The 16,149-nt window shown below is 33.9% G+C and overlaps 1 protein-coding gene across 1 annotated transcript in view; it reads right to left on the minus strand.

Moving 5' to 3' along the window:
• EXOC6B (exocyst complex component 6B) overlaps positions 1–16,149 on the minus strand; it is a 319,935-nt gene that overhangs the window by 142,528 nt on the left and 161,258 nt on the right. Inside the window, exon 18 of the mRNA XM_075855644.1 lies at positions 10,585–10,764. Within this exon, the coding sequence (XP_075711759.1) occupies positions 10,585–10,764 (180 nt within the window). The remainder of the gene's footprint in view (positions 1–10,584; positions 10,765–16,149) is intronic.

Below are 16,149 nucleotides of genomic sequence, written 5' to 3' on the forward strand. Positions count from 1 at the left end.
GGTTATGTATAATATATGTAGGATATCTGTGTGATATGTATAATGTATGTAGGATATCTGTGTGATATGTATAATGTATGTAGGATATATGTGTGATATGTATAATATATGTAGGATATATGTGTGATATGTATAATGTATGTAGGATATATGTGTGATATGTATAATATATGTAGGATATGTGTGTGATATGTATAATGTATGTAGGATATATATGGGTGATGCGTATAATATGTAGTTTATACATGTGTGATATGTATAATGTATGTAGGATATATGTGTGATATGTATAATGTATGTAGGATATATGTGTGATATGTATAATATATGTGGGTTATGTATAATATATGTAGGATATATGTGTGATATGTATAATGTATGTAGGATACATGTGTGATATGTATAATGTATGTAGGATACATGTGTGATATGTATAATGTATGTAGGATATATGTGTGATATGTATAATGTATGTAGGATATATGTGTGATATGTATAATGTATGTAGGATATATGTGTGATATGTATAATGTATGTAGGATATATGTGTGATATGTATAATGTATGTAGGATATATGTGTGATATGTATAATGTATGTAGGATATATGTGTGATATGTATAATGTATGTAGGATATATGTGTGATATATATAATATATGTAGGATATATGTGTGATATGTATAATGTATGTAGGATATATGTGTGATATGTATAATGTATGTCGGATATATGTGTGATATGTATAATGTATGTCGGATATATGTGTGATATGTATAATGTATGTCGGATATATGTGTGATATGTATAATGTATGTCGGATATATGTGTGATATGTATAATGTATGTCGGATATATGTGTGATATGTATAATGTATGTCGGATATATGTGTGATATGTATAATGTATGTCGGATATATGTGTGATATGTATAATGTATGTAGAATATATGTGTGATATGTATAATGTATGTAGGATATATGTGTGATATGTATAATATATGTAGGATATATGTGTGATATGTATAATGTATGTAGGATATATGTGTGATATGTATAATATATGTAGGATATATGTGTGATATGTATAATATATGTAGGATATATGTGTGATATGTATAATGTATGTAGGATATATGTGTGATATGTATAATATATGTAGGATATCTGTGTGATATGTATAATATATGTAGGATATATGTGTGATATGTATAATATATGTAGGATATGTGTGTGATATGTATAATATATGTAGGATATGTGTGTGATATGTATAATGTATGTCGGATATATGTGTGATATGTATAATGTATGTAGGATATATGTGTGATATGTATAATGTATGTAGGATATATGTGTGATGTGTATAATATATGTAGGATATATGTGTGATATGTATAATATATGTAGGATATGTATAATGTATGTAGGATATATGTGTGATATGTATAATGTATGTAGGATATATGTGTGATATGTATAATGTATGTAGCATATATGTGTGATATGTATAATGTATGTAGCATATATGTGTGATATGTATAATGTATGTAGGATATATGTGTGATATGTATAATGTATGTAGGATATATGTGTGATATGTATAATATATGTAGGATATATGTGTGATATGTATGTAGGATATATGTGTGATATGTATAATGTATGTAGGATATATGTGTGATATGTATAATGTATGTAGCATATATGTGTGATATGTATAATGTATGTAGGATATATGTGTGATATGTATAATGTATGTAGGATATTGATAATGTATGTAGGATATATGTGTGATATGTATAATGTATGTAGTATATATGTGTGATATGTATAATGTATGTAGGATATATGTGTGATATGTATAATATATGTAGTATATATGTGTGATATGTATAATGTATGTAGGATATATGTGTGATATGTATAATGTATGTAGGATATTGATAATGTATGTAGTATATATGTGTGATATGTATAATGTATGTAGTATATATGTGTGATATGTATAATGTATGTAGGATATATGTGTGATATGTATAATATATGTAGTATATATGTGTGATATGTATAATGTATGTAGGATATATGTGTGATATGTATAATGTATGTAGGATATTTATAATGTATGTAGGATATATGTGTGATATGTATAATATATGTAGGATACAGATGTAGTCCTCTTCAGTTTGATTCTGATAACTTGCTGCAGCGTGATATTGCACAACAAAAGCCAATGAAAAAGTCAAGATAAAAAATCTAGACATTGTTTATTAAATGTGATAAAGGGCAAGGTAAAGACGGCTTCATCTGTATACGTGTGATATGTATAATATATGTCAGATATATGTGTGATGTGTCTAATATGTATGTGCGATATGTATAATATATGTAGGATATATGTGTGATATGTATAATGTATGTAGGATATATGTGTGATATGTATAATGTATGTAGGATATATGTGTGATATGTATAATGTATGTAGGATATATGTGGGTTATGTATAATATATGTAGGATATATGTGTGATATGTATAATGTATGTAGGATATATGTGTGATATGTATAATGTATGTCGGATATGTGTGTGATATGTATAATGTATGTAGTATATATGTGTGATATGTATAATGTATGTAGGATATATGTGTGATATGTATAATGTATGTAGGATATCTGTGGGCTATGTATAATGTATGTGGGATATCTGTGTGATATGTATAATGTATGTAGGATATATGTGTGATGTGTATAATATATGTAGGATATGTGTGATGTGTATAATATATGTAGGATATATGTGTGATGTGTCTAATATGTAGAATATATATGTGTGATATGTATAATGTATGTAGGCTATATGTGTGATATGTATAATGTATGTAGGATATATGTGTGATATGTATAATGTATGTAGTATATATGTGTGATATGTATAATGTATGTAGGATATATGTGTGATATGTATAATGTATGTAGTATATATGTGTGATATGTATAATATATGTAGGATATATGTGTGATATGTATAATGTATGTAGGATATATGTGTGATATGTATAATGTATGTAGGATATATGTGTGATATGTATAATGTATGTAGGATATATGTGTGATATGTATAATGTATGTAGGATATATGTGTGATATGTATAATGTATGTAGGATATGTGTGTGATATGTATCATATATGTAGGATATATGTATAATATATCACACACATATATCCTACATATATTATACACATCACACATATATCCTACATACATTATACATATCACACATATATCCTACATACATTATACATATCACACATATATCCGACATACATTATACATATCACACATATTATCCTACATACATTATACATATCACACATATATCCTACATACATTATACATATCCCACATATATCCTACATACATTATACATATCACACATATATCCTACATATATTATACATATCACACATATTATCCTACATACATTATACATATCACACATATAGCCTACATACATTATACATATCCCACATATATCCTACATACATTATACATATCACACATATATCCTACATATATTATACACATCACACATATCCTACATATATTATACATATCACACATATATCCTACATACATTATACATATCACACATATATCCTACATACATTACACACATCACACATATATCCTACATACATTATACACATCACACATATCCTACATATATTATACATATCACACATATATCCTACATACATTATACATATCACACATATATCCTACATACATTATACATATCACACATATATCCTACATACATTATACACATCACACATATATCCTACATATATTATACACATCACACATATCATACATATATTATACATATCACACATATATCCTACATACATATCACACATATATATCCTATATATTATACAAATCACACATATATCCTACATATATTATACATCTCACACATATATCCTACATATACTATTCATATCACACATATTGTACATAGAACACAAATATCCAACATGTATTATACATATCAAACAAATAAAATTGAAATCATACATATAAGGTACAAATATTATACAAAGCACACATATTATAGATATCACACATAGATCCTACATATCACATATATCCTGCATAATCATTCATTTCATACATATATTATATATATCACACATATTGAACATATCACACATATATCCTACATTATTATTTACACCGTCTGTACACAGCACTTTCTGCAGGAGATGTCAGCAGCAGATAGAACTGGCAGAGTACTGCAATTCCCCTGTACATTTCACGCAAATATCCTACATATATTAATATTATACATATCACATTAATATCTTACACATATTACACATCACATATAACCTACATATATTAATCATATCACAAACATCAATCACACGTCATACTGTCTGTAGTGGGGAATAAAAAATAAAAAAACCAAACAAACCGGACAATGGGAGAAAAGTCCTGTCCATAGGGGGCAGTATTATAGTAGTTATATTCTTGTATATGGGGGGCAGTATTATAGTAGTTATATTCTTGTATATGGGGGGCAGTATTATAGTAGTTCTATTCTTGTATATAGGGGGCAGTATTATAGTAGTTATATTCTTGTATATAGGAGCAGTATTATAGTAGTTATATTCTTGTATATAGGGGGCAGTATTATAGTAGTTATATTCTTGTATATAGAGGGCAGTATTATAGTAGTTATATTCTTGTATATAGGGGCAGCATTATAGTAGTTATATTCTTGTATATAGGAGTAGTATTATAGCAGTTATATTCTTGTATATATGAGCAGTATTATAGTAGTTATATTCTTGTATATAGGGGGTAGTATTATAGTAGTTATATTCTTGTATATAGCAGCAGTATTATAGTAGTTATATTCTTGTATATAGGGGCAGTATTATAGTAGTTATATTCTTGTATATAGGGGGCAGTATTATAGTAGTTATATTCTTGTATATAGGCAGCAGTATTATAGTAGTTATATTCTTGTATATAGGAGCAGTATTATAGTAGTTATATTCTTGTATATAGGGGGCAGTATTATAGTAGTTATATTCTTGTATATAGGAGCAGTATTATAGTAGTTATATTCCTGTATATAGGGGGAAGTATTATAGTAGTTATATTCTTGTATATAGGGGGCAGTATTATAGTAGTTATATTCTTATATATAGGGGGCAGTATTATAGTAGTTATATTCTTGTATATAGGACTAGTATTATAGTAGTTATATTCTTGTATGTAGGGAGCAGTATTATAGTAGTTATATTCTTGTATATAGGAGCAGTATTATAGTAGTTATATTCTTGTATATAGGGGCAGTATTATAGTAGTTATATTCTTGTATATAGGGGGCAGTATTATAGTAGGTATATTCTTGTATATAGGGTACAGTATTATAGTATTTATATTCTTGTATATAGAGGCAGTATTATAGTCGTTATATTCTTGTATATAGGAGCAGTATTATAGTAGTTATATTCTAGTATATAGGGGGCAGTATTATAGAAGTTATATTCTTGTATACAGGGGCAGTATTATAGTAGTTATATTCTTGTATATAGGAGCAGTATTATAGTAGTTATATTCTTGTACATAGGGGCAGTATTATAGTAGTTATATTCTTGTATATAGGGGGCAGTATTATAGTAGTTATATTATTGTATATAGGGGCAGTATTATAGTAGTTATATTCTTGTATATAGGGGCAGTATTATAGTAGTTATATTCTTATATATAGGAGGCAGTATTATAGTAGTTATATTCTTGTATATAGGGGGCAGTATTATAGTAGTTATATTCTTGTATATAGGAGCAGTATTATAGTAGTTATATTCTTGTATATAGGGGCAGTATTATAGTAGTTATATTCTTGTATATAGGGGCAGTATTATAGTAGTTATATTCTTGTATATAGGGGGCAGTATTATAGTAGTTATATTCTTATATATAGGAGGCAGTATTATAGTAGGTATATTCTTGTATATAGGGGGCAGTATTATAGTAGTTATATTCTTGTATATAGGGGGCAGTATTATAGTAGTTATATGCTTGTATATAGGGGCAGTATTATAATAGTTATATTCTTTTATATAGGGGGCAGTATTATAGTAGTTATATTCTTGTATATAGGGGCAGTATTATAGTAGTTATATTCTTGTATATAGGGGCAGTATTATAGTAGTTATATTCTTGTATATAGGGGCAGTATTATAGTAGTTATATTCTTGTATATTGGAGCAGTATTAGGGTATGTTCACACGTAGTCAACAAAAACGTCTGAAAATCCAGAGCTGTTTTCAAGGGAAAACAGACCCTGCTTTTCAGACGTTTTTTTACCAACTCGCATTTTTCGCGCCGTTTTCGCTGCGTTTTTTACGTCCGTTTTTGGAGCTGTTTTCATTGGAGTCTATGAGAAAACAGCTCCAAAAACGTCCAAAGAAGTGTCCTGCACTTCTTTTGACGAGGCTGTATTTTTACGCGTCGTCGTTTGACAGCTGTCAAACGACGACGCGTAAATAACAGGTCGTCTGCACAGTACGTCGGCAAACCCATTCAAATGAATGGGCAGATGTTTGCCAACGTATTTGAGACGTATTTCCAGACGTAAAACGAGGCAAAATACGCCTCGTATACGTCTGAAATTTGGCCGTGTGAACATACCCTTATAGTAGTTATATTCTTGTATATAGGAGCAGTATTATAGTAGTTATATTCTTGTACATAGGGGCAGTATTATAGTAGTTATAATCTTGTATATAGGATCAGTATTATAGTAGTTATATTCTTGTATATAGTGAGCAGTATTATAGTAGTTATATTCTTGTATATAGGGGGCAGTATTATAGTAGTTATATTCTTGTATATAGGAGCAGTATTATAGTAGTTATATTCTTGTATATAGGAGCAGTATTATAGTATTTATATTCTTGTATATAGAGGCAGTATTATAGTAGTTATATTCTTGTATATAGGAGCAGTATTATAGTAGTTATATTCTTGTATATAGGAGCAGTATTATAGTAGTTATATTCTTGTATATAGGGGCAGTATTATAGTAGTTATATTCTTGTATATAGGGGCAGTATTATAGTAGTTATATTCTTGTACATAGGGGGCAGTATTATAGTAGTTATATTCTTGTATATAGGGGCAGTATTATAGTAGTTATATTCTTGTATATAGGAGCAGTATTATAGTAGTTATATTCTTGTATATAGGTGCAGTATTATAGTAGTTATATTCTTGTATATAGGGGGCAGTATTATAGTAGTTATATTCTTTTATATATAGGGGGCAGTATTATAGTAGTTCTATTGTATATAGGAGGCAGTATTATAGTAGTTATATTCTTGTATATAGGAGCAGTATTATAGTAGTTATATTCTTGTATATAGGGGCAGTATTATAGTAGTTATATTCTTGTATATAGGGGCAGTATTATAGTAGCTATATTCTTGTATAGAGGGGGCAGTATTATAGTAGTTATATTCTTGTATATAGGAGCAGTATTATAGTATTTATATTCTTGTATATAGGGGCAATATTATAGTAGTTATATTCTTGTATATAGGAGGAGTATTATAGTAGTTATATTCTTGTATATAGGGGGCAGTATTATAGTAGTTATATTCTTGTATATAGGGGCAGTATTACAGTAGTTATATTCTTGTATATAGGAGGCAGTATTATAGTAGTTATATTCTTGTGTATAGGAGCAGTATTATAGTATTTATATTCTTGTATATAGGGGCAGTATTATAGTAGTTATATTCTTGTATATAGGGGGCAGTATTATAGTAGTTATATTCTTGTATATAGGTGCAGTATTATAGTAGTTATATTCTTGTATATAGGGGGCAGTATTATAGTAGTTATATTCTTGTATATAGGAGCAGTATTATAGTGGTTATATTCTTGTATATAGGAGCAGTATTATAGTGTTATATTCTTGTATATAGGGGCAGTATTATAGTAGTTCTATTCTTGTATACAGGAGCAGTATTATAGTAGTTATATTCCTGTATATAGGAGCAGTATTATAGTAGTTATATTCTTGTATATAGGGGCATTATTATAGTAGTTATATTCTTGTATATAGGGGCAGTAGTATAGTAGTTATATTCTTGTATATAGGAGCAGTATTATAGTAGTTATATTCTTGTATATAGGAGCAGTATTATAGTATTTATATTCTTGTATATAGGGGCAGTATTATAGTAGTTATATTCTTGTATATCGGAAGCAGTATTATAGTAGTTATATTCTTGTATATAGGAGCAGTATTATAGTATTTATATTCTTGTATATAGGGGCAGTATTATAGTAGTTATATTCTTGTATATAGGGGGCAGTATTATAGTAGTTATATTCTTGTATATAGGGGGCAGTATTATAGTAGTTATATTCTTGTATATAGGAGCAGTATTATAGTGGTTATATTCTTGTATATAGAAGCAGTATTATAGTGTTATATTCTTGTATATAGGGGCAGTATTATAGTAGTTCTATTCTTGTATACAGGAGCAGTATTATAGTAATTATATTCCTGTATATAGGAGCAGTATTATAGTAGTTATATTCTTGTATATAGGGGCATTATTATAGTAGTTATATTCTTGTATATAGGGGCAGTAGTATAGTAGTTATATTCTTGTATATAGTAGCAGTATTATAGTAGTTATATTCTTGTATATAGGGGCAGTATTATAGTAGTTATATTCTTGTATATAGTAGCAGTATTATAGTAGTTATATTCTTGTATATAGGGGCAGTAGTATAGTAGTTATATTCTTGTATATAGTAGCAGTATTATAGTAGTTATATTCTTTTATATAGGAGGCAGTATTATAGTAGTTATATTCTTGTATATAGGAGCAGTATTATAGTATTTATATTCTTGTATATAGTAGGGGCAGTATTATAGTAGTTATATTCTTGTATATAGGGGCAGTATTATAGTAATTATATTCTTGTATATAGGGGGCAGTATTATTGTAGTTATATTCTTGTATATAGGGGCAGTATTATAGTAGTTATATTCTTGTATATAGGGGGCAGTATTATAGTAGTTATATTCTTGTATATAGGGGCAGTATTATAGTAGTTATATTCCTATATATAGGGTCAGTATTATAGTAGTTATATTCTTATATATAGGAGGCAGTATTATAGTAGTTATATTCTTGTATATAGGGAGCAGTATTATAGTAGTTATATTCTAGTATATAGGTGCAGTATTATAGTAGTCATATTCTTGTATATAGGGGGCAGTATCATAGTAGTTATATTCTTGTATATGGGAGCAGTATTATAGTAGTTATATTCTTGTATATAGGAGCAGTATTATAGTAGTTATATTCTTGTATATAGGAGCAGTATTATAGTAGTTATATTCTTGTATATAGGAGCAGTATTATAGTAGTTATATTCTTGTATATAGGAGCAGTATTATAGTAGTTATATTCTTGTATATAGGGGGCAGTATTATAGTAGTTATATTCTTGTATATAGGAGCAGTATTATAGTAGTTACATTCTTGTATATAGGGGCAGTATTATAGTAGTTATATTCTTGTATATAGGGGGCAGTATTATAGTAGTTATATTCTTGTATATAGGAGCAGTATTATAGTAGTTATATTCTTGTATATAGGAGCAGTATTATAGCAGTTATATTCTTGTATATAGGGGCAGTATTATAGTAGTTATATTCTTGTATATAGGGGCAGTATTATAGTAGTTATATTCTTGTATATAGGGGCAGTATTATAGCAGTTATATTCTTGTATATAGGGGCAGTATTATAGTAGTTATATTCTTGTATATAGGGGGCAGTATTATAGTAGTTATATTCTTGTATATAGGGGGCAGTATTATAGTAGTTATATTCTTGTATATAGGAGCAGTATTATATTAGTTATATTCTTGTATATAGGGGCAGTATTATAGTAGTTATATTCTTGTATATAGGGGCAGTATTATAGTGGAGCCTAGGATAGATTACTGCACTAGTAATGTCCAAATCAGAGTGACTGGAGCTTCCCTTTAAAATAACTTTTTACTCCACAATGATCGGGCAAACAAGTGTTCATCTGAATGCTCGTTTATCGGCTGTTCGCATAATTTATGCAGCAGACAAATATTAATGGTTGCCGGCAGCACATCTTGGTGTGTAAACAGGGAGACGCACTGCCAACATGATGGTAATAGCTGGGGACGAGCGTTCGTAGTAACGAGCGCTCGTCCCCATACATAGCTCCTTGTGAAAGGCGCAAACGAGCGCCGATCAATGAGCTGTTTTGTTGATCGGCGCTAGTCCTTACGGCCAATATGGGCCGGTGTAAAAGGACCCCTAAGTCTATTGGAGGACAAAAACCACAGTGATAAACACACCGGTATGGTATTAAATCAAGAGGTGCACATGACACACAAATGATTCATATCAGCAATTGCCGGAGCTTTGTGTGAAGCTGCGCTCTAGAGATTTTGCGGATTCTGTAACATATACTGCGGGCAGGAGAGCTACTTACAGGAAGATGGGTGAAGACTGCAAACGTGCTGTTCAGGAAGGCCACAAGATCTAGGAGATAGTCGCTGGCCTGCTCCGCGGACTCTGCTGTCATCCAGTCATAGTCCGCCAGCTGCAAGAACTGGTCGATTTTCTGGTTCAGATTGGTGTAGATTTCCTCTTCTGCGGCCTGTCTGCCATCCTGAAGTGAGACACACACGACAAGTAGGAGAATACAATCAGGACTCTTCTCATGTCGGACACAAATGGATCCGGTATACAAACATACTTTTAAAGGGGTATCCCCAACTCAGATATTTATGGCATATCCATAAACATCTGATAGGTGCGAGCATTCGAGTGTCCACGACCTCCATTCTAAAGATGCAGATACCGGGTGTGTGATCCGCACCTATTAGACATTTATAGCATATCCGGTGGATATGCCATAAACGTCAGAGTTGGGAATGCCCTTTTAAGCATTCATATGTCTCCGTTTCTACCTATCTGGTTAGTGTGGATTATGCAATCACTTGTTTTGGATTGTATTAAAGCAGATATAGATATAATATAAAAGTAGTAGTAGATGAGATCCCTGGTGTCTAGTGGGATTATTAATAACCATATCATCATCGACCTTATGGATAGTAGAAATATTTTACATCCGCCAGAGATCAGGAATATAATTATTTGATCTATTAAGCCTCTGGGGATATTATTATTGACATGCTAGACACCAGGGATATTATTATACTTCCACTAGACACCAGGGATATTATTATACTTCCACTAGACACCAGGGATATTATTATACTTCCACTAGACACCAGGGATATTATTATACTTCCACTAGACACCAGGGATATTATTATACTTCCACTAGACACCAGGGATATTATTATACTTCCACTAGACAACAGGGATATTATTATACTTCCACTAGGCACCAGGGATATTATTATACTTCCACTAGACACCAGGGATATTATTATACTTCCACTAGACACCAGGGATATTATTATACTTCCACTAGACACCAGGATTATTATTAGACTTCCACTAGACATCAGGGATATTATTATACTTCCACTAGACAGCAGGATTATTATTAGACTTCCACTAGACATCAGGGATATTATTATACTTCCACTAGACACCAGGGATATTATTATACTTCCACTAGACACCAGGGATATTATTATACTTCCACTAGACACCAGGGACATCATTATTACATTTAGCCATCTACGGATAATATGATCAAACCCATGATATGACAGGCAAAATTATTAAAGGGTAACTAAACTGTCCAAAAAATTAGTTACATGTCAGAAGTTTTGATCGGTGGAGATCTGAGCACGGAGACCCCCACCGATCGCTAAAACGAAGCGGCAGAAGTGCTCGGGTGAGCACTAAGTTGCTTCGCTTCTAATCGGCATTCTAAGAAAAGTCGATTAGAAACCAAGCAGCTCAACAGTCACCCGAGCACTTCTGCCACTTTGTTTTAGTAAATCAGTGGGGTCTCCGTGCTCAGACCTCTACCAATCAAAACTATGACGTCAGAAGTTTTTTGAAAGTTTAGTTACCCTTTAACTCACTCGACCACCAGGAATGATATTACTGACCCACTTGACACCAGTGATAATTTTCACAAACTAATAGAGAATATACTACCAGGGATATAAATACCGGACAGAAGGATTAATATACATCCACTAGAGACCAGGGATATAAACACCTGACATCAGGATATACATCCACTAGAGACCAGTGATATAAACACCGGACATCAGGATATACATCCACTAGAGAGCAGGGATATAAACACCGGACATCAGGATAAACATCCACTAGAGACCAGGGATATACACACCGGACATCAGGATATACATCCACTAGAGACCACAGATATAAACACCAGACATCAGGATGTACATCCACTAGAGACCAGGGATATACACACCGGACATCAGGATATACATCCACTAGAGACCAGGGATATACACACCGGACATCAGGATATACATCCACTAGAGACCAGGGATATAAACACCGGACATCAGGATATACATCCACTAGAGACCAGGGATATAAACAGCGGACATCAGGATATACATCCACTAGAGACCAGGGATATACACACCTGACATCAGGATATACATCCACTAGAGACCAGGGATATAAACAGCGGACATCAGGATATACATCCACTAGAGACCAGGGATATAAACACCGGACATCAGGATATACATCCACTAGAGACCAGGGATATACACACCGGACATCAGGATATACATTCACTAGAGACCAGGGACATACACACCGGACATCAGGATATACATCCACTAGAGACCAGGGATATAAACAGCGGACATCAGGATATACATCCACTAGAGACCAGGGATATAAACAGCGGACATCAGGATATACATCCACTAGAGACCAGGGATATAAACACCGGACATCAGGATATACATCCACTAGAGACCAGGGATATAAACACCTGACATCAGGATATACATCCACTAGAGACCAGGGATATAAACACCGGACATCAGGATATACATCCACCGGACATCAGGATATACATCCACTAGAGACCAGGGATATACACACCGGACATCAGGATATACATCCACTAGAGACCAGGGATATAAACACCGGACATCAGGATATACATCCACTAGAGACCAGGGATATACACACCGGACATCAGTATATACATCCACTAGAGACCAGGGATATACACACCGGACATCAGGATATACATCCACTAGAGACCAGGGATATAAACACCAGACATCAGGATATACATCCACTAGAGACCAGGGATATAAACACCGGACATCAGGATATACATCCACTAGAGACCAGGGATATACACACCGGACATCAGGATATACATCCACTAGAGACCAGGGATATACACACCGGACTTCAGGATATACATCCACTAGAGACCAGGGATATACACACCGGACATCAGGATATACATCCACTAGAGACCAGGGATATAAACACCGGACATCAGGATATATATCCACTAGAGACCAGGGATATAAACACCGGACATCAGGATATACATCCACTAGAGACCAGGGATATAAACACCGGACATCAGGATATACATCCACTAGAGACCAGGGATATAAATACCGGACATCAGGATATACATCCACTAGAGACCAGGGATATACACACCGGACATCAGGATATACATCCACTAGAGACCAGGGATATACACACCGGACATCAGGATATACATCCACTAGAGACCAGCGATATACACACCGGACATCAGGATATACATCCACTAGAGACCAGGGATATAAACACCGGACATCAGGATATACATCCACTAGAGACCAGGGATATACACACCGGACATCAGGATATACATCCACCGGACATCAGTATATACATCCACTAGAGACCAGGGATATAAACACCTGACATCAGGATATACATCCACTAGAGACCAGGGATATAAATACCGGACATCAGGATATACATCCACTAGAGACCAGGGATATACACACCGGACATCAGGATATACATCCACTAGAGACCAGGGATATAAACACCGGACATCAGGATATACATCCACTAGAGACCAGGGATATACACACCGGACATCAGTATATACATCCACTAGAGACCAGGGATATACACACCGGACATCAGGATATACATCCACTAGAGACCAGGGATATAAACACCGGACATCAGGATATACATCCACTAGAGACCAGGGATATAAACAACGGACATCAGGATATACATCCACTAGAGACCAGGGATATACACACCGGACATCAGGATATACATCCACTAGAGACCAGGGATATACACACCGGACTTCAGGATATACATCCACTAGAGACCAGGGATATACACACCGGACATCAGGATATACATCCACTAGAGACCAGGGATATAAACACCGGACATCAGGATATATATCCACTAGAGACCAGGGATATAAACACCGGACATCAGGATATACATCCACTAGAGACCAGGGATATAAATACCGGACATCAGGATATACATCCACTAGAGACCAGGGATATAAATACCGGACATCAGGATATACATCCACTAGAGACCAGGGATATACACACCGGACATCAGGATATACATCCACTAGAGACCAGGGATATACACACCGGACATCAGGATATACATCCACTAGAGACCAGCGATATACACACCGGACATCAGGATATACATCCACTAGAGACCAGGGATATAAACACCGGACATCAGGATATACATCCACTAGAGACCAGGGATATAAACACCGGACATCAGGATATACATTCACTAGATACCAGGGATATAAACACCAGACATCAGGATATACATCCACTAGAGACCAGGGATATAAACACCGGACATCAGGATATACATCCACTAGAGACCAGGGATATAAATACCGGACATCAGGATATAAATCCACTAGAGACCAGGGATATACACACCGGACATCAGGATATACATCCACTAGAGACCAGGGATATACACACCGGACATCAGGATATACATCCACTAGAGACCAGGGATATAAACACCGGACATCAGGATATACATCCACTAGAGACCAGGGATATAAACACCGGACATCAAGATATATATCCACTAGAGACCAGGGATATAAACACCGGACATCAGGATATACATCCACTAGAGACCAGGGATATAAACACCGGACATCAGGATATACATCCACCGGACATCAGGATATACATCCACTAGAGACCAGGGATATAAACACCGGACATCAGTAAATACATACACCGGACATCAGGATATACATCCACTAGAGACCAGGGATATAAACACCGGACATCAGGATATACATCCACTAGAGACCAGGGATATACACACCGGACATCAGGATATACATCCACTAGAGACCAGGGATATAAACACCTGACATCAGGATATACATCCACTAGAGACCAGGGATATAAACACCGGACATCAGGATATACATCCACTAGAGACCAGGGATATAAACACCGGACATCAGGATATACATCCACTAGAGACCAGGGATATAAACACCGGACATCAGGATATACATCCACTAGAGACCAGGGATATAAACACCGGACATCAGGATATACATCCACTAGAGACCAGGGATATAAACACCAGACATCAGGATATACATCCACTAGAGACCAGGGATATAAACACCTGACATCAGGATATACATCCACTAGAGACCAGGGATATAAACACCGGACATCAGGATATACATCCACTGGAGACCAGGGATATAAACACCGGACATCAGGATATACATCCACTAGAGACCAGGGATATAAACACCGGACATCAGGATATACATCCACCGGACATCAGGATATACATCCACTAGAGACCAGGGATATAAACACCGGAGATCAGGATATACATCCACTAGAGACCAGGGATATACACACCGGACATCAGGATATACATCCACTAGAGACCAGGGATATAAACACCGGACATCAGGATATACATCCACTAGAGACCAGGGATATAAACACCGGACATCAGGATATACATCCACTAGAGACCAGGGATATAAACA

The sequence above is a fragment of the Rhinoderma darwinii genome, chromosome 1 (assembly GCF_050947455.1).
Source record: "Rhinoderma darwinii isolate aRhiDar2 chromosome 1, aRhiDar2.hap1, whole genome shotgun sequence".
NCBI lineage: Eukaryota > Metazoa > Chordata > Amphibia > Anura > Rhinodermatidae > Rhinoderma > Rhinoderma darwinii.